Source organism: Agelaius tricolor, unplaced genomic scaffold (assembly GCF_023055355.1).
Source record: "Agelaius tricolor isolate 1412-34295 unplaced genomic scaffold, bAgeTri1.0.p SCAF_33, whole genome shotgun sequence".
Classification (NCBI taxonomy): domain Eukaryota; kingdom Metazoa; phylum Chordata; class Aves; order Passeriformes; family Icteridae; genus Agelaius; species Agelaius tricolor.
In genome coordinates this window covers 5,251,340-5,278,158 of record NW_027269293.1, presented here as the reverse complement: position 1 = coordinate 5,278,158, position 26,819 = coordinate 5,251,340, and the positions used below count along the sequence as shown (strand labels likewise).

General features: G+C 51.9%; 1 protein-coding gene and 1 long non-coding RNA gene across 5 annotated transcripts in view; one reads left to right on the top strand and one right to left on the bottom strand.

Moving 5' to 3' along the window:
• Window positions 1-3,762, bottom strand: part of LOC139602277 (uncharacterized) — an 85,905-nt gene extending 82,143 nt beyond the window's left edge. The window contains exon 1 of the long non-coding RNA XR_011683159.1: window positions 3,203-3,762. This is a non-coding gene — a long non-coding RNA (uncharacterized lncRNA). The remainder of the gene's footprint in view (window positions 1-3,202) is intronic.
• A 2,716-nt stretch (window positions 3,763-6,478) lies between these two features.
• MATK (megakaryocyte-associated tyrosine kinase) lies at window positions 6,479-26,735 on the top strand. Of its 4 annotated transcripts, XM_071451613.1 has the most exons (14): window positions 6,479-6,680; window positions 6,830-6,862; window positions 22,288-22,344; window positions 22,562-22,675; window positions 22,785-22,900; window positions 23,214-23,433; window positions 24,314-24,407; window positions 24,494-24,559; window positions 24,696-24,795; window positions 24,883-24,967; window positions 25,148-25,221; window positions 25,330-25,525; window positions 25,863-25,949; window positions 26,074-26,735. In XM_071451613.1, the coding sequence occupies exons 3-14, from the start codon at window positions 22,336-22,338 to the stop codon at window positions 26,254-26,256; spliced, it is 1,344 nt and encodes a 447-aa protein (XP_071307714.1). In that variant the 5' UTR covers window positions 6,479-6,680; window positions 6,830-6,862; window positions 22,288-22,335; the 3' UTR covers window positions 26,257-26,735. The 4 variants fall into 4 exon arrangements, with proteins under 4 accessions (XP_071307714.1, XP_071307712.1, XP_071307716.1 ...); XM_071451611.1 differs by lacking the exon at window positions 22,288-22,344; XM_071451615.1 differs by lacking the exons at window positions 6,479-6,680; window positions 6,830-6,862 and adding an exon at window positions 16,207-19,799.
• Window positions 26,736-26,819: the final 84 nt, after the last annotated feature.

Sequence of the window (26,819 nt, the reverse complement as noted above, 5' to 3'; positions counted from 1 at the left end):
TTTTTAAGGTGCGATGAATTTTATCTGACTCCATCACTGATTTTTTTTTTTTTTAATGTGGGGTGAGCAGGGAAGGGAAAGTTTCAACAGGTACAGTCTTTGAGGGACTCTAAAAATACCTTCCTCAACATGTATATATTGAAAAAACAGGAGATAGTGAGCAGTATATTTGTAACTAAATTTGCTGTATTTGTCCTGTTGAGAAAACAAGAAGTGCTAAAAACTGGCTCATACTTCTCTTTTCCTCTGAGATTTATGTTTAGTAATGAGAAAAACTTTCTTCTCCAGATAAAATGCAAATATTTCTATGATAAGTGTAGTTGTGTGAAATAATTATGTGCTGGTTTAGAACTTAAAATTAGATGGTTTTTCTTTTTTCACCTGAATTCTTACGATTTTTCTTAAATAACCTCCTTATGTTTTAAGTAATATATATTGATATGCAAAACATCTCTTTGCTAACTTAATTCGTATGAAAGTATGGGAATACATCTTTTGGGATGCCTTTAGTCTGGCAGCTGGTTGGCAGATGGGTCCACTGATGCCTGGAACCAAGGCCAGCATCCCCCTTGGAGGGGTGTGTGGAGCTCAACCAGCTGAGAGACACCAGCCTCGAGGGGGGAATTCCCCCTGAGCTGGTCCACTGAGGCTGCCACCTCAGTGCCAACTGGTGGGACAAAAGGGCAGCTTGCAAAGAGCCACAACATCTCACAGGTGTTTAACCCAGGAGTTACCACATCTAAAACTGCACATTTTTCAGAGCAAGTACGTGATGTACCAGTAACTGCTTGGCCTCTTTGAACTTTGCTCTCAGTTTGTTGTAGTGCTCTCTCTGTCCCTTACTGAAAACTTAAATGACAAACAGAAGGGTCTTTAGGTCTTCACACTTAGTAAGGTGAGTGCATCCAACCAAGCACATGTGCCAGCAATGTTGTCACCTGGATCTAAACCAGCTGCCCCAGGTGTGCTCTGCAGGGCAGCAAAGAGCTGATGACACAGGCAGGTTTCCACATGGGGAATCACAGATTCCTGGGATATCCTGAGTGGGAAAGGACCCCCTCAGTGCATGCCACATGCAAGTCTTGCAGCCAAGACTGCGCTGGTTGTATAAAATGAATGGTTTTTGTGTGAATTCTTGCAGTAGTGATGTCAGATGAAGTTTACAAAATTCACAGAAAGTTCACAGCAACTTGACACCGTGAGAACAAGAGAGCAGGTCAATGGAGCCCCTAGGAACAGAACACCAGAAATCCCTATTTTGTTGACAGTTGTTCAAACAGATCCATGCAGAAACTGTAATCAAATCTAAGGTTAAATATTAACTTGGTGGTAGCTGATAGGATAAAAATACAGCCAAAAGTTACCTTAGATTATTATAATGCTAAAAAACAGCCCCTCAGGGAAATTTGTCTGTGTGAATGAGGGTGTAATGAGCTGGATTAAGACATCAGATGCACATTAAGAATTTCATGATGGAAGTGTGAGTGAACAATCACCCATTTCTGTGTCATTTTTCTGTGTTACCTGTTTGTATACAAGCCTGTGCTTGTTTCCCAGGTGTGCCAGCATTGTGAGGGCCCTGGCACCTTGTTCTGCAGGATGGTGATAAAAGCCAGTATCCTGACACAGCGTGTGGGTTGGCTCTTGCACACAGGGTGACAGAACCTAGCTTTAGGGACACCAGCAGTGTGAGGCAGGGAAGGAGAAACTCATCAAACTGCCAGTGCTTGTGAGCTTTTTATACATTGCAGGTTTTAATGTGACTCCAAAGGGTATTTTTTTGTTTTTAATCTGAGCATTTAAGAAAATTTTCCATTTATATTCAGAGGACACAATGTTTAATAGAAAAACAGTACTTTCATTGAAAGGGAAATGAATCTGTTGCCCTGTCATACCAGGGGCATTTAGAATGACAAAAGTGCAACAAGAAAGGCGTTGTTCAGCAGGCAGGAAGCCGAGGAAACACGAGCCCTGCAGGATGCAAAGCACGTCAATGTGGGCTCTGTGGTGTGGCTCGGTGTTGCAGGAGCAGGTGCGAGCGGATCCGGGAGCCTCGGGAGGTGGGACACGTCTGTGGGGCTGTGAGCACCACGGAGCCTCTTCATGTTTCAGAAGGGTGTACATCAAGGAAAAGCTCTTTCAGAAACATTTCTGATAAAAGCTGTGATAGAAGTATATGCTTTAAGTCAGTTCACAGCAGTAAACAAGCTCTTGGGACAACCTGGCGTGATCTGTGTTGTTTAGCTTTGCCAAAAGTTCCTAGCTTAAAGTTGTCATCTATGCTATGAAACAAAAGCATTTCACAGAGGTTTTCTATCACATTTTCCTCAAAAGTTAGACTGATGTTACAGTTAACAGGGAAATAAAGTTAACACTTCAGAAAAACCCAGCAACTAATGCAGACCACAATCAAACCTCAAATGTTAGTTCTTAAAATATTCTTGAAAATTGTTTCACAATTGGTTTTTACTGTTCAAACTGATGTCTCTAAAAACCTTTTGCTCCAAGTGTTCATTCATCTTTAGACATTGTACTTCATGTCTTCTCTGAGTTATGGCTTTGAAAATGTCTGAGCACAAGAATTGTCAAATTTTTCGTGTGGCCTGGGAAGAAGATCATGCACATGATCACAGTGTGATCATTCAGAGTTGTCTTTACTTGAGTTTTTCCCAATGTCTACTTCTGGAGTAGAGTACTTACAGCAGGGTGCCAGTACTTACTCCTCACTCTTAGAGAGGCTGTGACAGGTCTGTGGGACCAGCTGAGCATCTGAAGACACTCAGCAGTTACTGTTCTTTGCTGAGGCTGGAAAAGTGGCATGAACAGAAGTTCAGCAGCAGCTGATCCTGAGGACTGCTCAGAGGAAGGGATGCTAAGGGTGGAGAAAGTGGTGTGAGCTATAACTCATTCAGAAATATTCTACAATATTGAAAGCATCTGATGTATAGCATCATGAAGACATTTATGTCCACTTGTGATAAAAAGCTTAAAATCTCTCAGGCCTAACTACACCTTTGTAGTTGATAAAACCATCATCAAAGAAAGAATTACAATTAAATTTGTATTTGTAGCACACAAAAATTCTACAGTGCCTTTTGTTTTGAAAGATTTCTTACCATTGGAAAAATTTGGAATCATGGAATGGTTTGTGTTGGAAGGGATCTTAAAGCTCATCTTATTCCACACCCCTGGGCAGGGACACCTCCCACCGTCCCAGGCTGCTCCAAGCCCTGTCCAGCCTGGCCTTGGGCACTGCCAGGGATGCAGGGGCAGCCCCAGCTGCTCTGGGCACCCTGGGCCAGGGCCTGCCCACCCTGCCAGGGAACAATTCCTGATTGCCAAGATCCCATCCAGCCCTGCCCTCTGGCAGTGGGAGCCATTGCCTGGCTCCTGTCCCTGCAGGCCTTGTCCCCAGTCCCTCTGCAGCTCTCCTGGAGCCCCTTCAGGCCCTGCCAGGGGCTCTCAGGTGTCCCTGGAGCCTTCTCTTGTCCAGGTGAGCACCCCCAGCTGTGCCAGGCTGGCTCCAGAGCAGAGGGGCTCCAGCCCTTGCAGCATCTCCGTGCCTCCTCTGGCCTGGCTCCAGCAGCTCCACGTCCTCCTGCTGCTGTTGCCCAGGGCTGGGGCAGCTCTGCAGGTGGGGTCTCACCTGAGCACAGGGGCAGAGGGGCAGAATTCCCCCCTGCCCTGCTGCCCACGCTGGGGGCTCAGCCCAGCACAGGGGGGGTTTCTGGCTCAGTGCCCATGGCCGGGGCAGCCTGAGCCTCTCACCCACCAACACCCCAGGTCCTTCCCCCAGGGCTGCTCCTGATCCCTTCCCAGCCCAGACTGGGTTTGTGCTCAGGGTTGCCCTGAGCCAGGAGCAGGAGTTGTGCTTGGCCTTGGGTGAAGTTCATGAGATTGGCTCGGACCCACCTCTTCAGCCCATCTGTGCAGAGGTTCTGACTTTGCCAGGTGTGCCTTCTGAGCATTACCTGTTGCACACTGGGGAGCCTGAGTGCCAGCCAGGTGCTCAAGCAGAAGCTTTTGCTTAACAAAGCAAAGCTTTTAGCAGAGACATTGCTTCAGTGTTGGGTTAGAGGTGTAAATGTCAGTAATAAATTTAACCCACCACTGCCAGCTGCTCTAATAATTGCTCTAATGAGAAGGAATAGAACAAATTGGGGAAGATTTCATAGGAACAAAGAGCTGCCAATAGTATGGAGGATTTTTAAATGAAATGCTATTAGGGAAGTCTTCCTAAACAGCTAAGAATTGAGCTACTGAGCCAGTTTTCTTCATTCACAAACTGCTAAAAATACAGGAAAGAAGGAGCAAACTTGTGAAAAGAAGGTGACAAAACCAAAGCAGACTACAACTGTGTCTGAGAGTGTACCTTGAGGCCTGGGTACATCCTGTTTGACATGACTGAGTAGGAGAGGTTGACACTTTCCTTGTGGGACAAATTGCTGTGTGAGGCTTTTGATTTCACATAAATTCATCATGATTTTTAACTTTTTTGCAACATTATTTTTCAACAATGTTTGATCAAGCTGTTGAACTTATGCAATGCTGGTTTATTTTGTGCATAATCACCTTACTCTGATTTTTCAAATACATATTTATGGGCTTTCATCTAGGGTTTTGTATTAGTCAGGCTTTTTTTTTTCTGGGTGCAAATGCTGTTATCAATGCTGGGCCAGATGATGACACATTTAGATTATCTGCATTTTGTGAATTCCTGAAAATGTTACTTTGCTTTTACTTATGAAATCATACATTAAGATTCAAAATCTAAATTAAATATTCATTTCTGGTGAGATCCAGTTTTGTTCTTCCCATTCTTACTATAAGCATGGGCAGAAAAAAGAAAAAAAAACCCCAAATATAAGTATTATTTATGCCTGGAAAATACCCATGATAACACAGGCAGGTGATTGACTGGCACCAGGAAGGGGTGATAATCTTCAAGAGAACATACCTGAGTGCACAATGGACTAAAAAAAATCTGCTATAAGAAATGCTTTATTAAATGATTGCTACTTCCCGTAAGCTTTAAAATTAAGACATTTCCATCGTGGTGATAAACCCTGACAATGTATGTGACTGAATTGTGCTCCAGTTAAATTTCTCTGTGGGATTTTCAGATGGCTCTTTCTAGAGCCCTTTGCAGATTCAATGGATGCTGCATTTCCTTCCTGTCTTGAATTGCTGTGTAAGGTGCCTGGGAACTTTTAAAGTCACTGTTACTCAATAGGGTGGCAACATTTTATTAAGGAATAAGTATGTACACCTCGAGAAAATACATCCGGGTGAGAAATTCCTGCTGTCACTGTCATGGTTAGTTATCCTGAGGGATGTGCTTTGTGTCTCAGATTGGAAATGGTGAAGGTTAAAACATCAACTTTCCTGTAAGCTCTGAGTGCAGCTGCAATGGGTTTATGTTTAGTATTCAGACAGCAATGCCAGAATCCTACACTCAGATAAAAGATGTGACAGGAGGTGGGGAAAAAACTTCTCCTCTTGCACTTGGCCATCAAACTGCAGCAGGTGAGTGATGGAAAAATGCCAGGAAAGAACAGAAATATCCATGGAGACCCCCAAAAACTCCATCTCAGTGACAGAGGTGATAGATTCAGCTCTTGGTGTGCATTTGAGGTAGAATTTCTTGTATGATTATTGCAGTTAAGAAGATTACCAGCAGCTGTAAAATCCTGCGTGCACTCAGTTGTCTGAGAACATTAACATTTTCAGAAAAGAGCTCTGAAATCAGCTCTTCATTCTCCTGACATTCATCCCAAGGAAGATCTGCCACCAAGGTCAGGTAGAAGAGTTGATTTGTTGGAGGTGTGTGCATTTTGGTGATAAAAGAGCAAATATAATTTCTTATTTGGCTATTTATGTAATCTAAATTCCCACAGAACTGGATACATTCCTGGTAGTTTGATGACCTGTGACAAAGCAGCCTAGTAATTAATTTCAAAATGCTGCAAACCCCAAGGCAGAGTCCTAAGAATAGGCAAATGTCCAGAGAAGCAGCAAGGTTTGGCTAAAGGGAAAGCATGTTTGTCTGATTTTTTACTTCTAACATGTCACTTTAATCCTCTCCAGAGACAACGGGACATTTTGTAAACAAGGATTTAAATGAAGGATTCAGGGACACCTCAGACTCCTTTCCAGTGCCTAAAGGGGCTCCAGGAGAGCTGGAGAGGAAGTTTGGACAAGAGCCTGCAGGGACAGGAGCCAGGCAATGGCTCCCACTGCCAGAGGGCAGGGCTGGATGGGATCTTGGCAATCAGGAATTGTTCCCTGGCAGGGTGGGCAGGCCCTGGCACAGGGTGCCCAGAGCAGCTGGGGCTGCCCCTGCATCCCTGGCAGTGCCCAAGGCCAGGCTGGACAGGGCTGGGAGCAGCCTGGGACAGTGGGAGGTGTCCCTGCCCAGGGGTGTGGAATAAGATGAGCTTTAAGATCCCTTCCAACACAAACCATTCTGGGATTCGGTGATTCTATGGATTTTTCAGAACTGTATTTCCAGCCCCAGGCACTCCCACTTGACTTCTACAAAGCTCATGTTGCTTTTCGGAACACTCACAGTTGTTATTTATAGAAAAGCTTTTAAGGGAAGTCTCAGATGCTGTAACTGTGGGCTCATTCCAGAGAATCTAAAGCTCAGTTGATCAGCCTCTCACATTTTCTTACTTCAGGTAAAGCAAGATTTCAGAATTATTTAAGTAGTTTTTAAATAGTTTTTAATGTTTTTAATTCTTTGCCTGCTGATGTTTGCTGTTAAAAACCTGACTGCAATATATTCATTTTTGTGATGGGTTTTCTTTTTCATCTCTTGCATTGACAGATGAATCTGGACTGCAAGATCCCTGTTAGGAAGGTAAGTTGGATGCTTTAGAGACTGTAAGCTGCCAGGAACTCTTTACTGTAAAAGAAAAAATTCTTCTCTGTGAGGGTGGGCAGGCCCTGGCACAGGGTGCCCAGAGCAGCTGGGGCTGCCCCTGCATCCCTGGCAGTGCCCAAGGCCAGGCTGGACAGGGCTGGGAGCAGCCTGGGACAGTGGGAGGTGTCCCTGCCATGGCAGGGGTGGGATGGGATGGGTTTTAAGGGCCCCCCCAACCCAAACCATTCTGGGATTCAGTGACTCTGTAATGAAATGATGCACAGGTAGAGAAGTGCAGTTAATACCAGTTTGCTGAATGTCCCTGACAGTGGGATACTGAAGATTCTCACTGCAATTAACACTTTTAAACTACTGAGAGATGTGGACTACATTATTATACTTCTATCATTAATAACTCCAGAAATTGTGTTGATGTTGCTCAGATTTAAGTGAAGGGATTCATCAAAGTGTGAGAAGCATAGAACCACAGAGAATCCTGAGCTGGATCCCACAGGGATCATTGATCCCAGCCCCTGTCCCTGCCCAGCCACCCCAACACCCCCACCCTGAGCAGCCCTGGGAGCTCCTGGAGCTGTGGCAGCCTTGGCACCATTCCCTGGGGAGCCTGGGCAGTGCCCAGCAGCCTCGGGGGGAAGAACCTTGCCCTGAGCTCCATGCCAAGCCCTGACAGGAGGGTCCTGGTTCATTTGCTTCTCCACACTGACAGTGAGAGGTTGGGATGTCCCACCAAAGGAGAGTTCTCCTGTCTATAAGTGAAGTGCTACATGTGCTCAGTGATTCTCTGTGCCATTGACTCCTCTGTCCCATTTTTTATTGCCTATGTGGAAAACCAAAGAATTTATTGTAGCACATAAAATTGTACAGTGCATGACTCAAGCCCTCTCCCATCCTGTTTGCCCAGTTGTTGTTTGATATGCAGCAGGAAAGGCCATTTACATGTAATTACTTTTTTTTTCATTGAGTTTCAATTTTCTTGACTGTGCAATGAGAGCATTGGCTTTCTTGATCAATATCAAATAAGCAAACATCAAAATCCTACAGTTGCTCATGTTAAATATGATGAAAGGGAACCCAGTTTGAGATTAAATTAAAATTGCAGTAGCCAGTCTTGCCTGACACCTCTGGGACTCGGGGCAGGAGGCTGATGAAGAAGGCTTCAGCTTGGACACCAGATTCTTGGTTTCGTATTTTCAAAGGCACTGGCTACTGTAGCTTTAGATGAGGTTTTGCAATATAAGCTTAATTTTTGTGTATGGTGTAGTGATGGTGATGAACTTCTAAATAACTTAGAATTCCATCTTCCATAGTGTGTGGGAAGAACTGCAGATTTCTGTGTATTTCCTCCATATAGCTGCCTTCATTTCAGTTGAGTTGTTACCATTTTATCTCCTTCTTCTCCTGGCATGGTTTAAAACTGATGGTTTTGAGGGGAAAAAAATCATAATCCGGGCACCTGAAATCTTAAAAGAATACATTTGATGCACACAGTAAAAAGAAGAGAGACAGGTAGAAGAGCAGAGGGTGAAGGAGGTGGAAAAAATGACAAACAAGAAATGCTGCATAGTAATCATATTGCATGTATGAAATAATGCTCATATGATTGCAATTTTTACCTGTAATAAATCCTGGGTTAGTCTGATATCTTGCATTTTAAACAGTCCATTGCAGGTAGTTTTGTTGTACTATAATTCTCCAAAATTGTACAACTAATGACAGGACAAGAGGAAACAGCCTCAAATTGCAGCAGGGGAGGTCTGGGTTGGATCCAGGGGAAAGCTTCATGGAAATGTGGTCAGCACTGGCACAGGCTGCCCTGGGCAGTGCTGGAGTCACCATGCCTGCCAGTGTGGCTGGGGCACTTGGGGACATGGGTTAGTGGTGAACATGGGGGTGGTGCTGGGCTGATGGTTGTGCCTGATGATCCTGGAGGTCTTTTCCCACCTTAATGATTCTGTGATTCCATAACCATTACAGAAATTGCAGCGTTGTGTAAGAGTTGAGTTGCCTGTAGCAACAGTTCCTTTCCTTCTGTTATGTTTCCTTCCCTCCCACTCCTTGCTCTAGAAGAAACTCTTCCCACAGCAAAACATATAGAGAGATGTAATAAAGAAGAAAAAAAAAAAGAAATAAATCCCACACACACTCTGGTATCATGTGTATCATTTAAACATTTTGTCACTTTAGATTTCTGCCCTCTGGCCTGAAGTGCCTGAAGCTGCCAGGTTTTGCTGTGTGGGTTTGGGGTTCCCCCCCCAGCCTTTGGAGCAGGAATCCTGGGCTCCAGGGGCTGGCTGGGACCTGTTTGTACAGCGAGGTGCAGACATGGCTTCATTCTCACTGGTTTGGAATGAAGCTAGCCGAGCTGTAACACAGTTTTGGTGCTGTCATAGTGGTACTGAAAAAGGAGTGCAATGGAGAGAACCAGAGCTGGACACTTGGGTTCTTGGGTGTGACACCAGCAGACAGCAAGAGAACTGCCACAGGCTTCAGCTTCATGTATTTGTTAAAGGCTGGGAGAGCTGGGGGTGCTCACCTGGACAAGAGAAGGCTCCAGGGACACCTGAGAGCCCCTGGCAGGGCCTGAAGGGGCTCCAGGAGAGCTGCAGAGGGACTGGGGACAAGGCCTGCAGGGACAGGAGCCAGGCAATGGCTCCCACTGCCAGAGGGCAGGGCTGGATGGGATCTTGGCAATCAGGAATTGTTCCCTGGCAGGGTGGGCAGGCCCTGGCACAGGGTGCCCAGAGCAGCTGGGGCTGCCCCTGCATCCCTGGCAGTGCCCAAGGCCAGGCTGGACAGGGCTGGGAGCAGCCTGGGACAGTGGGAGGTGTCCCTGCCATGGCAGGGGTGGGACTGAATAATCTTTTAAGGGTCCCTCCCAACCCAAATCATCGTGGAATTCAGTGATTCTTCATTTAAAGTTCTGTTTCAAATCGCTCTTCACATTCCTTCAGGCTTTTTGGAGTATTTTGAATGGCTTTTTAGAACTTACTGAAAAGCATTGTTTCTGCATTGTTTATTGTGAAATGAAGCTGTTTTTTCTTTAAGTACATTTCTGGGGGGTGTAAAGAAGATTCTGTTTAGATATTATGGGATAAAGGTCATAGGCCATACAAAAATGTATTGGAGAGGGATGTATTTCAAAGCTTCCATGGATGTTTACATAGATGCATTGTTTTATAGAATCAGAATCCCAGAATGGCTGGGATGGAAGAGACCTTAAAGCTCATCCAGTTCCACCCCCTGGACAGGGACACCTTCCACTGTCCCAGGGTGCTCCAAGCCCCATCCAACCTGGCCTTGGGATCCAGGGGCAGCCACAGCTGCTCTGGGCACCCTGAGCCAGGGCCTGCCCACCCTCATAACCAAAGATATTTCTTCCCAATATCCCATCAAAACCCACCCTCGTTCAGTTTAAAGCCTTTCCCCCTTGTCCCATCACTACATGACCACTGTATGAACTAACCCAGCGCAGCATGTCCTGAGCTCTGCTGGAGCTGGGGCTGTCCCCCTGTACACTCAGTGCTGCCATAACCTCATGCCTTGATTGTGATCTTTGCTTTGCCATCCAGTTATCATCCTCTGTTAGTGGTAAACCAGAAAGATTAGGAAGTGTTAAAATATCCTGAGCACTTTCTATCCTGACCTAAGTCATATCAAAAGAGGATGAAAAGGTTAATCTGCTGCAAAAATATTTCCCTATTAGATATTAGGAAGTAAAGCCATTGGATACTGCCACAAGTGCTGCTAGTAATGGGAGCCAAGTTATGATGCCAGATACTGAAGATTTAACTGATGGAGCAGTCCCCACTCAGGGCAAGTGGCACAGCTGTCTGAAAAAACCAACCAAATGTGGGACAAGCCTCTGTGTGCTGCACACAACCCACAGCACAGACACTGCAGCCAAGGCCTGGTGTGTCCCCATGAAACAGCTGCCCTGACATGGGGGCTGGGTGTCACCAACTTGCCTGTTCAGCTGCAGCTGAGCATCTTCCACTTGTCCCTTGAGCGTGCCCAGGCTCTGCTTTCATGCTGGGGCAGAGATTCGGGCATTGTTATTTGCTCTGCACAGGATTAGAGAAAATACCTCTTCTGTCATCCCTGTTCCATGGGGCTGCTGTGGACAGAGGGGAATGAGCCACTCCTGGAGGCACCAGAGTGGCTCCTGGTGATGCAGAGAGGGATGAGGTGTACAGGAGTGCCTGAACCAGTGCTGGACACGGCCCCTCACAGAAGGAGGAGCTTAAGGCACCATCTGAAGCTTATTCAGGGTGAAAGAGGCTTTCAAATGATCCTCTCTGCAAATGAACCAACAATTACCTGCAGAGCTTCCTTCTACTCTGTGCCCCCAACAGCAGGAGGACGTGGAGCTGCTGGAGCCAGGCCAGAGGAGCCACAAATGTGCTCCAAGTGCTGGAGCCCCTCTGCTCTGGAGCCAGCCTGGCACAGCTGGGGGAGCTCACCTGGACAAGAGAAGGCTCCAGGGACACCTGAGAGCCCCTGGCAGGGCCTGAAGGGGCTCCAGGAGAGCTGCAGAGGGACTGGGGACAAGGCCTGCAGGGACAGGAGCCAGGCAATGGCTCCCACTGCCAGAGGGCAGGGCTGGATGGGATCTTGGCAATCAGGAATTGTTCCCTGGCAGGGTGGGCAGGCCCTGGCACAGGGTGCCCAGAGCAGCTGGGGCTGCCCCTGCATCCCTGGCAGTGCCCAAGGCCAGGCTGGACAGGGCTTGGAGCTCTCATGGCAGAGGTTTAGAAAGGGATGTTACTCAAGGTCTCTTCCAACACCAATCATTCTGCAATTCTGTGATTCTGTATTTCTGGGTCGAAATATAAATCTTTGCTGTGATAAAGCATGTTTGAACTCAGTGACGTTCCCTTTAAATGTTGGAGATTGGATGTCAAAGACATGTCTGCTTTTATGATTTATTTCCATTTTCTGGTTCCCCTTTTTGAAGAGAACCAGAAAATGAAATGCAGGGCAGACTCCTCGGGCTGGAAGGTACATTTCTGTTGAATCCAATGGTATTGTCCAAGAGGACTGAAAGTGGTTGAGTTGCCAAAAGAGAGCCTGTGAATTTGGGATTGCTAATGCCCAGATCCTGCTGAGATGACAGGAGATGGGTTTTTTGTACAAAATGTGTGCTGTTCCTGATGAATATTGTTGCCCATCTCTCCACTTCTGAACTCTGCTCCTTTGGATAACTTGGATTTTGGCAGGAATGGCACTGCTCAGTAACTTGCTCTGTAGGATGTTGAGCCTCGCTCTCCCTGGCCCAAATGGAAGATGTCAGGAGGAAAACGGGCAAGTAGGCAAAGCCTCAGCTTAGAATGTGAGGCATATGTTCCCATCCTATTCCCATTTACTCAGTGACTTGGGAAGGGCTGCACAGTACCAGTGTTTTGGCTCTGTAGCTTTGGGAGGTACCTGGACACGTGGGTTCAGCTGCACCCACCGAGCCTGGCGATGCCTTTGCTGCCCTGGAGAAGGGAGAAGGCAGTGCTGAGGTTCTGTGAGTTAAAGGCTCAGGCTCTGGCTGGGTGGCATGCCCCACGGTGGAAAGGGGACACCAGCTCAGGCAGAAGCACGTGGGAATCTCTGCTGGCTGTGCAGCAGGATGGGAAAAGCCCATTTAGTGCATCTGAAGTGCACATCTGGAGTGGCTCCCTGTGAGTGACACCGAGTTCTTCAGCCGTGGTCGTGTCTGTAACAACGGCCGGATGTGGCAAAACCCAAAACCACAAAACTTTCTGTTTGTCACAGGGAGCCTGGTGCAGATCCTGGGAGTGTAGCACAGAGCTGTAAGGATGAACTCACGTGTTTATTCTCCAGCCTGAACAGACCAGGTTTCTAAGGATCCACCCCTACAAATACAGGGAATAATGCAAGGAGTGCTCCTGGGGAAACATGCCCCAAGAATCCTATGAACAGTCTGGCTTGAATGGCTTGGGGAAGTTGTTTGTGTATGGAAAAATATAACCAGGATCTGAAAGTACCTGCTAGTTTGGATTAGTTTTCTTCTACACTGCCTTTGCCCTTGAAATGCAAATGTTTTCTGAAGGCTTAATGTCCACCATTTCATTAATTTTTTTTTAAGTACATCTAGAAAGATCCCAAGACCCCTGAATGAATCTGGTGTTTGCCTACAACTGCATTTTCTTCTTTTTCATCGTTTTGCTTAGAATATTGGAAATGCTGAACATTAGTGCAGAACTGGTGTCTGGTTTTGTGGCTGGGATGATGAGCTGAAGAGATGGTTATTCCCTCCCCACTCGTGTGGATGCTGCAGGATACAGATAAGCTGCTTCTCTTTGACATCAGTACTCATTTAAAGCTTTCTGTGCCATTGTCTGTCCCAACCCGCAGTGCCTCTGGATTGTCACCCCCAGAGGAACAGTGAAGAGTGGCCTGGATCAACCTGCTCTGAGGCTCACAGAGTCGATGTTGAGACAAGATTACGCCTGGGGATCCCTGGTCCCAGCTCCTCCTCCCCTGGGACTCAGTCCGCCTGGAGAGCTGTTGCCACCAGAGGCACCCACTCCATTGTCACTGCTCTGGCCAGGCCAGCAGTGGTGACAGCAGCTGTCCCTGTTTGCAGGGGGGTACTGATTCCCCCACAGAGCCACAGGGAACAGGATCTGGTGAGCTCCAGTTCCCTGCTAGGGAGGGTGTGTGACTGTGCCCTCAAAGGGCAGAAGTTGCTCTCAGTGTTGTCAAATAATGAGTCATTTCTGATGGAGGTTTGAGGGCGCAGGCGGCGCCAGAGCAGGGACCGCCTGGGCACTGCATCACAGCCTCGGCAGCAGAGAAATAAGGAAATCAGCCCCGGCTCTGCCTGGGAGCTGCTCTCGGGCGTAGTGCTCGGCTCTGTGTAGGACAGAGACTCCCCAGGAGTTCAGGGATCCAAGCCCAGGCTCAGCTGTGAGCTTCCCTGGCGTCGCAGTCCCCGGCCCCACATGGGCACCGCTGAGGTAAGAGCCAGGCCCGAGGGGCGCTGAGGGCAGATGAGGCATCCGTCCTGCTGTCCCCTCGGGCACAGGGAGGGATGGGCACGGTGCTGAGCCTGGTGGGCAGGGGGGAATGCCTGGGTGTCCCCTGTTTTCCAGCAGGGGAGCTGCAGCTGCCCTCTGTCCGAGTGACACCAGTGCCACTCCGGGGGGGAGAGCCCAGCGCGGCTCCATCGCAGCCGGGTCCCCTCCTGTCACAGCTCTGGCACCTCCTCGCCTGGGGTAACTCTGTGCACTGGGAATAAGCTTGAGCTCTCCAGTCCAGGGTTGGGACAGCTTTACCAACACCCACTATGTTTCTGTGCTTCTCAACCTCATTGCAATTACTCAGGTTTACCAGTTCATAAAAGTACAGAAGAGCCCCAAAACAAAGAAGGGAGCAAATATCTCCTCTCAGGCTTTCTGCCTGCACACTCTGCTTGTGGGAGCATTCATTCCAGTGATGGGAATTTCATGGATCAAACACCTCCAGGAACGAAGAGCTGCTTTAGGACCAGGCATGTGAGTGTCACCAGGAGGGAGGTGATTCACTGCTATCCCTGCTGGTGCCTGGGTGAGGCACTGGCTGGTGTCCAGGCTCTGCTGGCAGCAGGTGTCCACTGGGGGTGTGTGTCCATCACCCCGAGCCCCAGGGCTGGCTGAGGAGAAGCTCTTCCCTTTGGTACTCGAGTGGAGGATCTGTCCTTTCCCAGCATCAACTTCTGTCTGCATACAGGGGCAGGACTGACCAAACAGTTGCTGCTTTTCACCCAAAATTTCTGTCCTTGAGCAGCAGAAAATGAAGGAGAGTTGTCAGAGCTGCCATCAGCCCTCCTGGCTCAGCCAGCACAGCCCTCCTTGGACAGGATGTACCTTGGCACGGGTATGGAGCAGACCTTTCTGAAGCTCTGTGTTCATGCGGTCCTCAGCATCCTGGAAGTGATCTGAGCTGCACCCAGTCATGGCAGCCTCTGGCTGTGCCAGCTGGGGAGCAGCTCCCAGTGGCTGCCTGTGCAGCCCCAACTTCACCGAGACAACATGTGTGCCATGGATGGGCTGCAAGGCGAGGGGATGGCTTCTGCCAGAGACAAAACTGCTGCCTTCCAATGCTAATCTTGTAGCAGCTGCAATTGTCCCTGTTTTGTTGTTGTGGATATGGGCTGGCAGGATCAGACAGTCCTTAGATCCACACTGCCACAGAGAGGAGTTTACAGCAGTGATGCAGAGCAGTGATTGTGACTCACCTTCCAAAGAGCAAAGTCATCTCTGCTCCAAGGAGCTCATCCCACAGTGTGGGCAGCAGGGGAGGGGGGGATTCTGCCCCTCTGCTGTGCTCTGATTAGACCCCAGCTGCAGAGCTGCCTCCAGTTCTGAGACCCCCAGCATCAGGAGGATGTGAAGCTGCTGGAGCCAGGCCAGAGGCAGCCACAAATGTGCTCCAAGTGCTGGAGCCCCTCTGCTCTGGACCCAGCCTGGCACAGCTGGGGGAGCTCACCTGGACAAGAGAAGGCTCCAGGGACACCTGAGAGCCCCTGGCAGGGCCTGAAGGGGCTCCAGGAGAGCTGCAGAGGGACTGGGGACAAGGCCTGCAGGGACAGGAGCCAGGCAATGGCTCCCACTGCCAGAGGGCAGGGCTGGATGGGATCTTGGCAATCAGGAATTGTTCCCTGGCAGGGTGGGCAGGCCCTGGCACAGGGTGCCCAGAGCAGCTGGGGCTGCCCCTGCATCCCTGGCAGTGCCCAAGGCCAGGCTGGACAGGGCTGGGAGCAGCCTGGGACAGTGGGAGGTGTCCCTGCCATGGCAGGGGTGGGACTGAATAATCTTTTAAGGGTCCCTCCCAACCCAAATCATCGTGGAATTCAGTGATTCTTCATTTAAAGTTCTGTTTCAAATCGCTCTTCACATTCCTTCAGGCTTTTTGGAGTATTTTGAATGGCTTTTTAGAACTTACTGAAAAGCATTGTTTCTGCATTGTTTATTGTGAAATGAAGCTGTTTTTTCTTTAAGTACATTTCTGGGGGGTGTAAAGAAGATTCTGTTTAGATATTATGGGATAAAGGTCATAGGCCATACAAAAATGTATTGGAGAGGGATGTATTTCAAAGCTTCCATGGATGTTTACATAGATGCATTGTTTTATAGAATCAGAATCCCAGAATGGCTGGGATGGAAGAGACCTTAAAGCTCATCCAGTTCCACCCCCTGGACAGGGACACCTTCCACTGTCCCAGGGTGCTCCAAGCCCCATCCAACCTGGCCTTGGGATCCAGGGGCAGCCACAGCTGCTCTGGGCACCCTGAGCCAGGGCCTGCCCACCCTCATAACCAAAGATATTTCTTCCCAATATCCCATCAAAACCCACCCTCGTTCAGTTTAAAGCCTTTCCCCCTTGTCCCATCACTACATGACCACTGTATGAACTAACCCAGCGCAGCATGTCCTGAGCTCTGCTGGAGCTGGGGCTGTCCCCCTGTACACTCAGTGCTGCCATAACCTCATGCCTTGATTGTGATCTTTGCTTTGCCATCCAGTTATCATCCTCTGTTAGTGGTAAACCAGAAAGATTAGGAAGTGTTAAAATATCCTGAGCACTTTCTATCCTGACCTAAGTCATATCAAAAGAGGATGAAAAGGTTAATCTGCTGCAAAAATATTTCCCTATTAGATATTAGGAAGTAAAGCCATTGGATACTGCCACAAGTGCTGCTAGTAATGGGAGCCAAGTTATGATGCCAGATACTGAAGATTTAACTGATGGAGCAGTCCCCACTCAGGGCAAGTGGCACAGCTGTCTGAAAAAACCAACCAAATGTGGGACAAGCCTCTGTGTGCTGCACACAACCCACAGCACAGACACTGCAGCCAAGGCCTGGTGTGTCCCCATGAAACAGCTGCCCTGACATGGGGGCTGGGTGTCACCAACTTGCCTGTTCAGCTGCAGCTGAGCATCTTCCACTTGTCCCTTGAGCGTGCCCAGGCTCTGCTTTCATGCTGGGGCAGAGATTCGGGCATTGTTATTTGCTCTGCACAGGATTAGAGAAAATACCTCTTCTGTCATCCCTGTTCCATGGGGCTGCTGTGGACAGAGGGGAATGAGCCACTCCTGGAGGCACCAGAGTGGCTCCTGGTGATGCAGAGAGGGATGAGGTGTACAGGAGTGCCTGAACCAGTGCTGGACACGGCCCCTCACAGAAGGAGGAGCTTAAGGCACCATCTGAAGCTTATTCAGGGTGAAAGAGGCTTTCAAATGATCCTCTCTGCAAATGAACCAACAATTACCTGCAGAGCTTCCTTCTACTCTGTGCCCCCAACAGCAGGAGGACGTGGAGCTGCTGGAGCCAGGCCAGAGGAGCCACAAATGTGCTCCAAGTGCTGGAGCCCCTCTGCTCTGGAGCCAGCCTGGCACAGCTGGGGGAGCTCACCTGGACAAGAGAAGGCTCCAGGGACACCTGAGAGCCCCTGGCAGGGCCTGAAGGGGCTCCAGGAGAGCTGCAGAGGGACTGGGGACAAGGCCTGCAGGGACAGGAGCCAGGCAATGGCTCCCACTGCCAGAGGGCAGGGCTGGATGGGATCTTGGCAATCAGGAATTGTTCCCTGGCAGGGTGGGCAGGCCCTGGCACAGGGTGCCCAGAGCAGCTGGGGCTGCCCCTGCATCCCTGGCAGTGCCCAAGGCCAGGCTGGACAGGGCTTGGAGCTCTCATGGCAGAGGTTTAGAAAGGGATGTTACTCAAGGTCTCTTCCAACACCAATCATTCTGCAATTCTGTGATTCTGTATTTCTGGGTCGAAATATAAATCTTTGCTGTGATAAAGCATGTTTGAACTCAGTGACGTTCCCTTTAAATGTTGGAGATTGGATGTCAAAGACATGTCTGCTTTTATGATTTATTTCCATTTTCTGGTTCCCCTTTTTGAAGAGAACCAGAAAATGAAATGCAGGGCAGACTCCTCGGGCTGGAAGGTACATTTCTGTTGAATCCAATGGTATTGTCCAAGAGGACTGAAAGTGGTTGAGTTGCCAAAAGAGAGCCTGTGAATTTGGGATTGCTAATGCCCAGATCCTGCTGAGATGACAGGAGATGGGTTTTTTGTACAAAATGTGTGCTGTTCCTGATGAATATTGTTGCCCATCTCTCCACTTCTGAACTCTGCTCCTTTGGATAACTTGGATTTTGGCAGGAATGGCACTGCTCAGTAACTTGCTCTGTAGGATGTTGAGCCTCGCTCTCCCTGGCCCAAATGGAAGATGTCAGGAGGAAAACGGGCAAGTAGGCAAAGCCTCAGCTTAGAATGTGAGGCATATGTTCCCATCCTATTCCCATTTACTCAGTGACTTGGGAAGGGCTGCACAGTACCAGTGTTTTGGCTCTGTAGCTTTGGGAGGTACCTGGACACGTGGGTTCAGCTGCACCCACCGAGCCTGGCGATGCCTTTGCTGCCCTGGAGAAGGGAGAAGGCAGTGCTGAGGTTCTGTGAGTTAAAGGCTCAGGCTCTGGCTGGGTGGCATGCCCCACGGTGGAAAGGGGACACCAGCTCAGGCAGAAGCACGTGGGAATCTCTGCTGGCTGTGCAGCAGGATGGGAAAAGCCCATTTAGTGCATCTGAAGTGCACATCTGGAGTGGCTCCCTGTGAGTGACACCGAGTTCTTCAGCCGTGGTCGTGTCTGTAACAACGGCCGGATGTGGCAAAACCCAAAACCACAAAACTTTCTGTTTGTCACAGGGAGCCTGGTGCAGATCCTGGGAGTGTAGCACAGAGCTGTAAGGATGAACTCACGTGTTTATTCTCCAGCCTGAACAGACCAGGTTTCTAAGGATCCACCCCTACAAATACAGGGAATAATGCAAGGAGTGCTCCTGGGGAAACATGCCCCAAGAATCCTATGAACAGTCTGGCTTGAATGGCTTGGGGAAGTTGTTTGTGTATGGAAAAATATAACCAGGATCTGAAAGTACCTGCTAGTTTGGATTAGTTTTCTTCTACACTGCCTTTGCCCTTGAAATGCAAATGTTTTCTGAAGGCTTAATGTCCACCATTTCATTAATTTTTTTTTAAGTACATCTAGAAAGATCCCAAGACCCCTGAATGAATCTGGTGTTTGCCTACAACTGCATTTTCTTCTTTTTCATCGTTTTGCTTAGAATATTGGAAATGCTGAACATTAGTGCAGAACTGGTGTCTGGTTTTGTGGCTGGGATGATGAGCTGAAGAGATGGTTATTCCCTCCCCACTCGTGTGGATGCTGCAGGATACAGATAAGCTGCTTCTCTTTGACATCAGTACTCATTTAAAGCTTTCTGTGCCATTGTCTGTCCCAACCCGCAGTGCCTCTGGATTGTCACCCCCAGAGGAACAGTGAAGAGTGGCCTGGATCAACCTGCTCTGAGGCTCACAGAGTCGATGTTGAGACAAGATTACGCCTGGGGATCCCTGGTCCCAGCTCCTCCTCCCCTGGGACTCAGTCCGCCTGGAGAGCTGTTGCCACCAGAGGCACCCACTCCATTGTCACTGCTCTGGCCAGGCCAGCAGTGGTGACAGCAGCTGTCCCTGTTTGCAGGGGGGTACTGATTCCCCCACAGAGCCACAGGGAACAGGATCTGGTGAGCTCCAGTTCCCTGCTAGGGAGGGTGTGTGACTGTGCCCTCAAAGGGCAGAAGTTGCTCTCAGTGTTGTCAAATAATGAGTCATTTCTGATGGAGGTTTGAGGGCGCAGGCGGCGCCAGAGCAGGGACCGCCTGGGCACTGCATCACAGCCTCGGCAGCAGAGAAATAAGGAAATCAGCCCCGGCTCTGCCTGGGAGCTGCTCTCGGGCGTAGTGCTCGGCTCTGTGTAGGACAGAGACTCCCCAGGAGTTCAGGGATCCAAGCCCAGGCTCAGCTGTGAGCTTCCCTGGCGTCGCAGTCCCCGGCCCCACATGGGCACCGCTGAGGTAAGAGCCAGGCCCGAGGGGCGCTGAGGGCAGATGAGGCATCCGTCCTGCTGTCCCCTCGGGCACAGGGAGGGATGGGCACGGTGCTGAGCCTGGTGGGCAGGGGGGAATGCCTGGGTGTCCCCTGTTTTCCAGCAGGGGAGCTGCAGCTGCCCTCTGTCCGAGTGACACCAGTGCCACTCCGGGGGGGAGAGCCCAGCGCGGCTCCATCGCAGCCGGGTCCCCTCCTGTCACAGCTCTGGCACCTCCTCGCCTGGGGTAACTCTGTGCACTGGGAATAAGCTTGAGCTCTCCAGTCCAGGGTTGGGACAGCTTTACCAACACCCACTATGTTTCTGTGCTTCTCAACCTCATTGCAATTACTCAGGTTTACCAGTTCATAAAAGTACAGAAGAGCCCCAAAACAAAGAAGGGAGCAAATATCTCCTCTCAGGCTTTCTGCCTGCACACTCTGCTTGTGGGAGCATTCATTCCAGTGATGGGAATTTCATGGATCAAACACCTCCAGGAACGAAGAGCTGCTTTAGGACCAGGCATGTGAGTGTCACCAGGAGGGAGGTGATTCACTGCTATCCCTGCTGGTGCCTGGGTGAGGCACTGGCTGGTGTCCAGGCTCTGCTGGCAGCAGGTGTCCACTGGGGGTGTGTGTCCATCACCCCGAGCCCCAGGGCTGGCTGAGGAGAAGCTCTTCCCTTTGGTACTCGAGTGGAGGATCTGTCCTTTCCCAGCATCAACTTCTGTCTGCATACAGGGGCAGGACTGACCAAACAGTTGCTGCTTTTCACCCAAAATTTCTGTCCTTGAGCAGCAGAAAATGAAGGAGAGTTGTCAGAGCTGCCATCAGCCCTCCTGGCTCAGCCAGCACAGCCCTCCTTGGACAGGATGTACCTTGGCACGGGTATGGAGCAGACCTTTCTGAAGCTCTGTGTTCATGCGGTCCTCAGCATCCTGGAAGTGATCTGAGCTGCACCCAGTCATGGCAGCCTCTGGCTGTGCCAGCTGGGGAGCAGCTCCCAGTGGCTGCCTGTGCAGCCCCAACTTCACCGAGACAACATGTGTGCCATGGATGGGCTGCAAGGCGAGGGGATGGCTTCTGCCAGAGACAAAACTGCTGCCTTCCAATGCTAATCTTGTAGCAGCTGCAATTGTCCCTGTTTTGTTGTTGTGGATATGGGCTGGCAGGATCAGACAGTCCTTAGATCCACACTGCCACAGAGAGGAGTTTACAGCAGTGATGCAGAGCAGTGATTGTGACTCACCTTCCAAAGAGCAAAGTCATCTCTGCTCCAAGGAGCTCATCCCACAGTGTGGGCAGCAGGGGAGGGGGGGATTCTGCCCCTCTGCTGTGCTCTGATTAGACCCCAGCTGCAGAGCTGCCTCCAGTTCTGAGACCCCCAGCATCAGGAGGATGTGAAGCTGCTGGAGCCAGGCCAGAGGCAGCCACAAATGTGCTCCAAGTGCTGGAGCCCCTCTGCTCTGGACCCAGCCTGGCACAGCTGGGGGAGCTCACCTGGACAAGAGAAGGCTCCAGGGACACCTGAGAGCCCCTGGCAGGGCCTGAAGGGGCTCCAGGAGAGCTGCAGAGGGACTGGGGACAAGGCCTGCAGGGACAGGAGCCAGGCAATGGCTCCCACTGCCAGAGGGCAGGGCTGGATGGGATCTTGGCAATCAGGAATTGTTCCCTGGCAGGGTGGGCAGGCCCTGGCCCAGGGTGCCCAGAGCAGCTGGGGCTGCCCCTGCATCCCTGGCAGTGCCCAAGGCCAGGCTGGACAGGGCTTGGAGCAGCCTGGGACGGTGGGAGGTGTCCCTGCCCATGGCAGGGAGTTGAATTAGATGGGTTTTAAGGTCCCTCTCAAACCATACCATTCCCTGATTCTACGATCCTCCCAAGGAGGTGACAGTGGGGATGAAGGATGAAAAGACCCACAATTTTAAATTGCAAAGCTGTCATATGCATCCCAGCATGACCAGCCGGTGTCAGGGTAGCACAGGGACATTGTGCAATGATCCCACAGCCAGTGCATATGACAGTCCCACCTCAGCCCAGCCTGCCCTGTGTCCCCAGTGCCAGGCAGCCCCCGCACCAGCCCTGCTGCTTTCCACGTCAGCAGGGCCGTGGCTGCTGCCTCTGGTGACTCGGAGCTCCCGAAAGAGGAGGTGAAAAAGCAAGTTCCTGGTAAAACCACATTACTCCCACACAGCTGTGGTGCTGGCCTCCTGCTGTGCCGGCAGAGCTGCTGAGAGCTGGGGCCCCTCCTTGGTGGCAGAGAGCAGGAGTGCTGATCCTGCTTCCGTGTGTGGGGCAGGAGCGTCCCCAGGACACAGCCGGCACAGGTAGAGTTCGCAGCCTTTTCCTCCATCCCGTGGTGCCAGGCTGTGTGAGGGACAGGAGCTGCACTGGCCGGGGGAGTCTGTGGGACAGCAGCCGTGACCTGGGACAAGCCAGCTCAGCTCTGTCCCTCCACAGCCGCTTTGGTTTCTTCTGCAGGTGGCAGCAGGAGAGGACAGGGAGTCCCTGATGCGCTGACGGTTGGCCATGTCTGGGGTGAGCGGGGCAGCACAGGGACACCAGCAATGCCAGCTGACACCGGGGGGACCCCACGGTGCCCCCCGGCACCGAACTGGGGTGGAGGAGGGCTCGTGCCCAGTGCCCCTGGTCCCCAGACAGGGTTTCAGAGGGTCCTTGGGGCTGGCCCTGGTGCCGGGGGGAAGCAGAGGGGTCCAGCTCTCACTGTCCCCACCGACACTGTTTGTCCTTGCAGAAGCACTGGCCCCCCGGGACGCAGTGTGTCACCAAGCATGACCACAGCAAGCCCAAGCCCCGGGAGCTGGCCTTCCGCAAGGGAGACATGGTCACCATCATCGAGGCCGTGGAGGTGAGACCTGCGGCTGCTCGGGGACGCTCTGCTCAGCTGCCAGAGCCAGTCCCTCCCTTCCCAGAGGGATCCGCCCTTCCTTGCCCCGCTGAGACCCTCTCGTCCCCAGGGCAAAGGCTGGTACCGCGCCAGGCACAACGAGACGGGGCAGGAGGGGCTGCTGGCAGCCAGCGCCCTGCGGGAGCGCGGGGCCATCCGCGCCGACCCCAAACTCAGCCTGATGCCGTGAGTACAGCTGGGGTGACTGGGGGCCGGGGGACCCCGCTGAGCCCCTGCGAGCTGCACAGCAGATGAGTCCAGGGTGTTCCCCCCATCCATGTTTTGGGGGCGCAGCTGGGGACAGAGCATCCTGTGGCCATGCCCTGGCCATTGAGGGATTTGCTGGGGCCAGTACCTGGCTTTAAGGGCCCCTAATTGTGCCAGGCCCGTGGAGAGGGGTTTCATGCGGTAGGGTCTGTGCAGCTTTGGCAGGGGCTTTGCTTTCCCCATCTCGCCGCTGCCCCTGGCTCAGCCCCCTCTCCAATGCCCCTGTCCTCAGCTGGTTCCACGGGAAGATCTCAGGGCTGGAGGCGGTGCAGGAGCTGCAGCCCCCCGAGGATGGGCTGTTCCTGGTGCGTGAGTCTGTGCGGCACCCCGGGGACTACGTGCTGTGTGTGAGCTTTGGCAAGGAGGTGATCCACTACCGCGTGGTGCACGAGGAGAATACGCTCAGCATCGACAGCCAGCAGTACTTCTCCAACCTCATTGACATGATTGAGGTGAGACCCCCGGGCAGAGGGTCCCACCAATGCCAGAGCAGGGCAAGGACCTCATGGGCTCACACAGAGGCAGGTCCTTGTCCTGTTCTGTGTGGTTTTCACTGGTGTTTTACTTGGTGTAATTCTCAATCCCCTTCAAAGGCTCGTGGTTCCCACTCAGTTTGGGATGCAGTGGGTAGGTCTGGGATATCCCAAGGATGTCTCTGCAAACCAGCTGTGCCAGCTGCAGTCACAGTCCCCAGCCAAAGGCCTCATTTTAACCCTATCCCTGCTTATTCAGTGCTTCACGTAGCAGGAAGACCCTGGTGGCTTCTGCCTCCCCTGGACTTCGAGGCATTTTTCTGTGTCTCCTTCCACTCAAAGCCCCCTCTCACCTGCTGACCCCACAGGGCTCCCAGGCTGTTGTGTGAGCTCTCACCCCTCCAGTGAGTTTTTCCTGGTGGTCCTTCCCTCACCCTGTCTCCTCTCCAGGGAGTTGCACTCTCCTGGTTTCTTTTTAGACACAACTTTTGGGTGGCTCCTTTCCTTTCTCAGCTGCCCTAGCCCCACTTTAAAACTCCAAAGGTTGTCCTGTCCCATCCCATCCTGTCCCATCCTGCCCCATCCTGTCTGGCTGCTTCCTCTCCCATCGCCTCTGCCAACTGCCCTCAGCTGCTGCAGCTCCTGCCAGGGGTTCAACCACACCAGTAGCACCCCACATCCCCTGTGGTCCATCGTGGTGTTCCTCTGGCTGTGCCTGGAGGGGAGCAAGGCTGAGACATGGGCTGCCCTCGAGGGTGGCGATGGTGCAGTCTTGTGGAGCATCCCAAAGCTGTTCCCTGGACACCCCGACCCTGAAGGTAAGAGCTGGCATCACCTCCACCTGTTCATCCCTTGGCAGCATTACATGAAGGAGCAGGGAGCCATCTGCACCAAGCTGGTGAAGCCCAAAACAAAATCTGGGATGAAGTCAGCTGAGGAGGAGTTGGCCAAAGGTAGGGGATGGTGGGAGGAGGCTGTGGTCTGCATTTTAAGGCCCCACTGGTGAACCCTGCTAACCTGCCCTTGTGCCCATGCCCAGCTGGCTGGTTGCTGAACCTGAAGCACCTCACACTGGGAGAACGCATTGGGCAAGGCGAGTTCGGAGGTAGGTAAGAGGGTGAGGCTGAGGTTCCCCAGATGGCACTGCCTGATCCCCTCCCCGTCTCATGGCACGAGGGGCTCAGCCTGGAGTGCAGGAGGCCGGGTGTGGGGCTCAGCCTGACTCTCCCATGCTCTCCCAGATGTCCTGCAGGGCGAGTACTTGGGGCAGAGGGTGGCTGTGAAGAACATCAAGTGTGATGTGACTGCCCAGGCCTTCCTCGCTGAAACAGCTGCCATGACGTGAGTGCTCCATGCAGTCATGGCCCGACCCTGCCTGTGGCCCGGGATGAGCAGGTACCTCCTTGACTCAGATCCCCTCCATTCCAGGAAGGTCCGGCACAAAAACCTGGTGTGTTTGCTGGGAGTGATCCTGCACAATGGCCTCTACATTGTCATGGAGTTCATGAGCAAGGTGAGAGCACCAGGCTGCTCCTCAGCCAGTGGGACCCATCACCACTTAGATTTGGGAACAATATCCTTGCCTGGGGGCTGAGTCATCACAGATGCCAGGCACTGCAACACCTGCAGAAGGCAAAGTCTCCTGGCAGCCCCCATCCTGTTGGTCCTGACTCATTTTATCCTCCTCTGTCAGGGCAACCTGGTGAACTTCCTGCGCACGCGGGGCCGGGCGCTCGTCCCGACCCAGCAGCTCCTCCTGTTCGCTCTGTAAGTTCCCCTCCTCCTCCTCTGGGCTGGGACCAGGGCTCTGCCTGCCCCTGTGCAGCCCCAGGGAACGCTTGGGTGACACGGCTCTGTCTCACTCGGTTGTGGCAGGGATGTGGCTCAAGGCATGGACTACCTTGAGTCCAAGAAGTTGGTGCACCGGGACCTGGCTGCCCGCAACATTCTCATCTCTGAGGAGAACGTGGCCAAAGTGAGCGACTTCGGCTTGGCCCGGGTCAACCCCAAGGGTGCAGATGCCACATTGCTCCCTGTGAAGTGGACGGCACCAGAGGCCCTGAAACACAATGTGAGGGACAGTGAGAGGGACAGGGCTGGCCAGGGCATCCTTCCAAAGCATCTCACGCCCTTGGGTTGCCCCTGCTTGTTCCCATTCCCACTCACCCACCCCTGCCCCATGGTGGCCTCTGGCACAGCCAGCCTTGCATCTCCCAAAATTCTGCCTCTGTCCTGAGCAGGCGTGCAGTGGGAATTGGGGCAGGATGATGGGACTGGGGGGTGTTCACACCCTGGGGAGCTGAGGGGGGGCAGGGGGCAGTCACTGTCCTCTGTCCTGCCCTTGGGAAGCAACGGGGACCCAGCGCAGCCCTCAGCTGGCTTCAGCCTCCCCTCTCCTGCCGCCACAGAAATTCTCCTCCAAGTCAGACGTGTGGAGCTACGGGATCCTCCTGTGGGAAACCTTTTCCTTTGGACGAGCACCCTACCCCAAGCTGGTGAGCACTGTGCCAGGGACCACCACAGGTTACACCCCACTGGCAGTGACAGGACAGGGACATCCCACTGCTCCCTGAGCAGAGCAGGGAAGGGGGTTGCCAACTGGCTTCTCCATCCTGGCAGGCCCTGAAGGAGGTGACGGAGCTGCTGGAGCAGGGGTACCGCATGGACCCCCCCGAGGGCTGCCCGCCCACCGTCTATGCCCTGATGAAGAGCTGCTGGGAGCTGGAGCCAGGCAAGCGCCCGTCCTTCAAGAAACTCACAGAGAAGCTGCAGAAGGAGCTGAAGCACCTGAGGGACATTTAACCCCCATCCTGCTACCGGGACACAGGACCTGAAGCCCCTAGACCCTCCAGGGTTGGGAGTGGCAGGGCAATAGAGGCCAGGAACAGGAAGGCCTGTGGTGCTGCTCTCTCCCTGTGGAGATAGGGCAGCAGCCTCCCTCCATCCCGGCATGGTCCTTCTACCCACCACACAGCCCAGAGAAAGTTGCCATGGGATTGATCTCCCCTGGCCCACCACAGTGGGGAGCACAGACCCCAAGGCAGCCAAGCCCACACCCCTGTGCTCAGCCCCAGGAGCAGATGCTGCATGTGGGGTCCCTTCAAGCTGCGACTCCCAGTGATGGGAGACAGGACTGGACAGCTCCACTCACTGGAGGATGAGACCCCACCCTGACTCAGCCCTGCCCCAGCACTCAGCCCTACACGGGGATGCTGGCACAGCCAGATAAACAACATGGATTTGGGCTTTTTGATTAAACCAAAGAATCTAGTTCAACAGCATCTTTAAGCCTCTGGAGTGAAATTAGGCCTATCTCTCACTTGGGGCCTGACAAAGCCTAGTGAAAGGCTTTGGGGGGGCCAGGA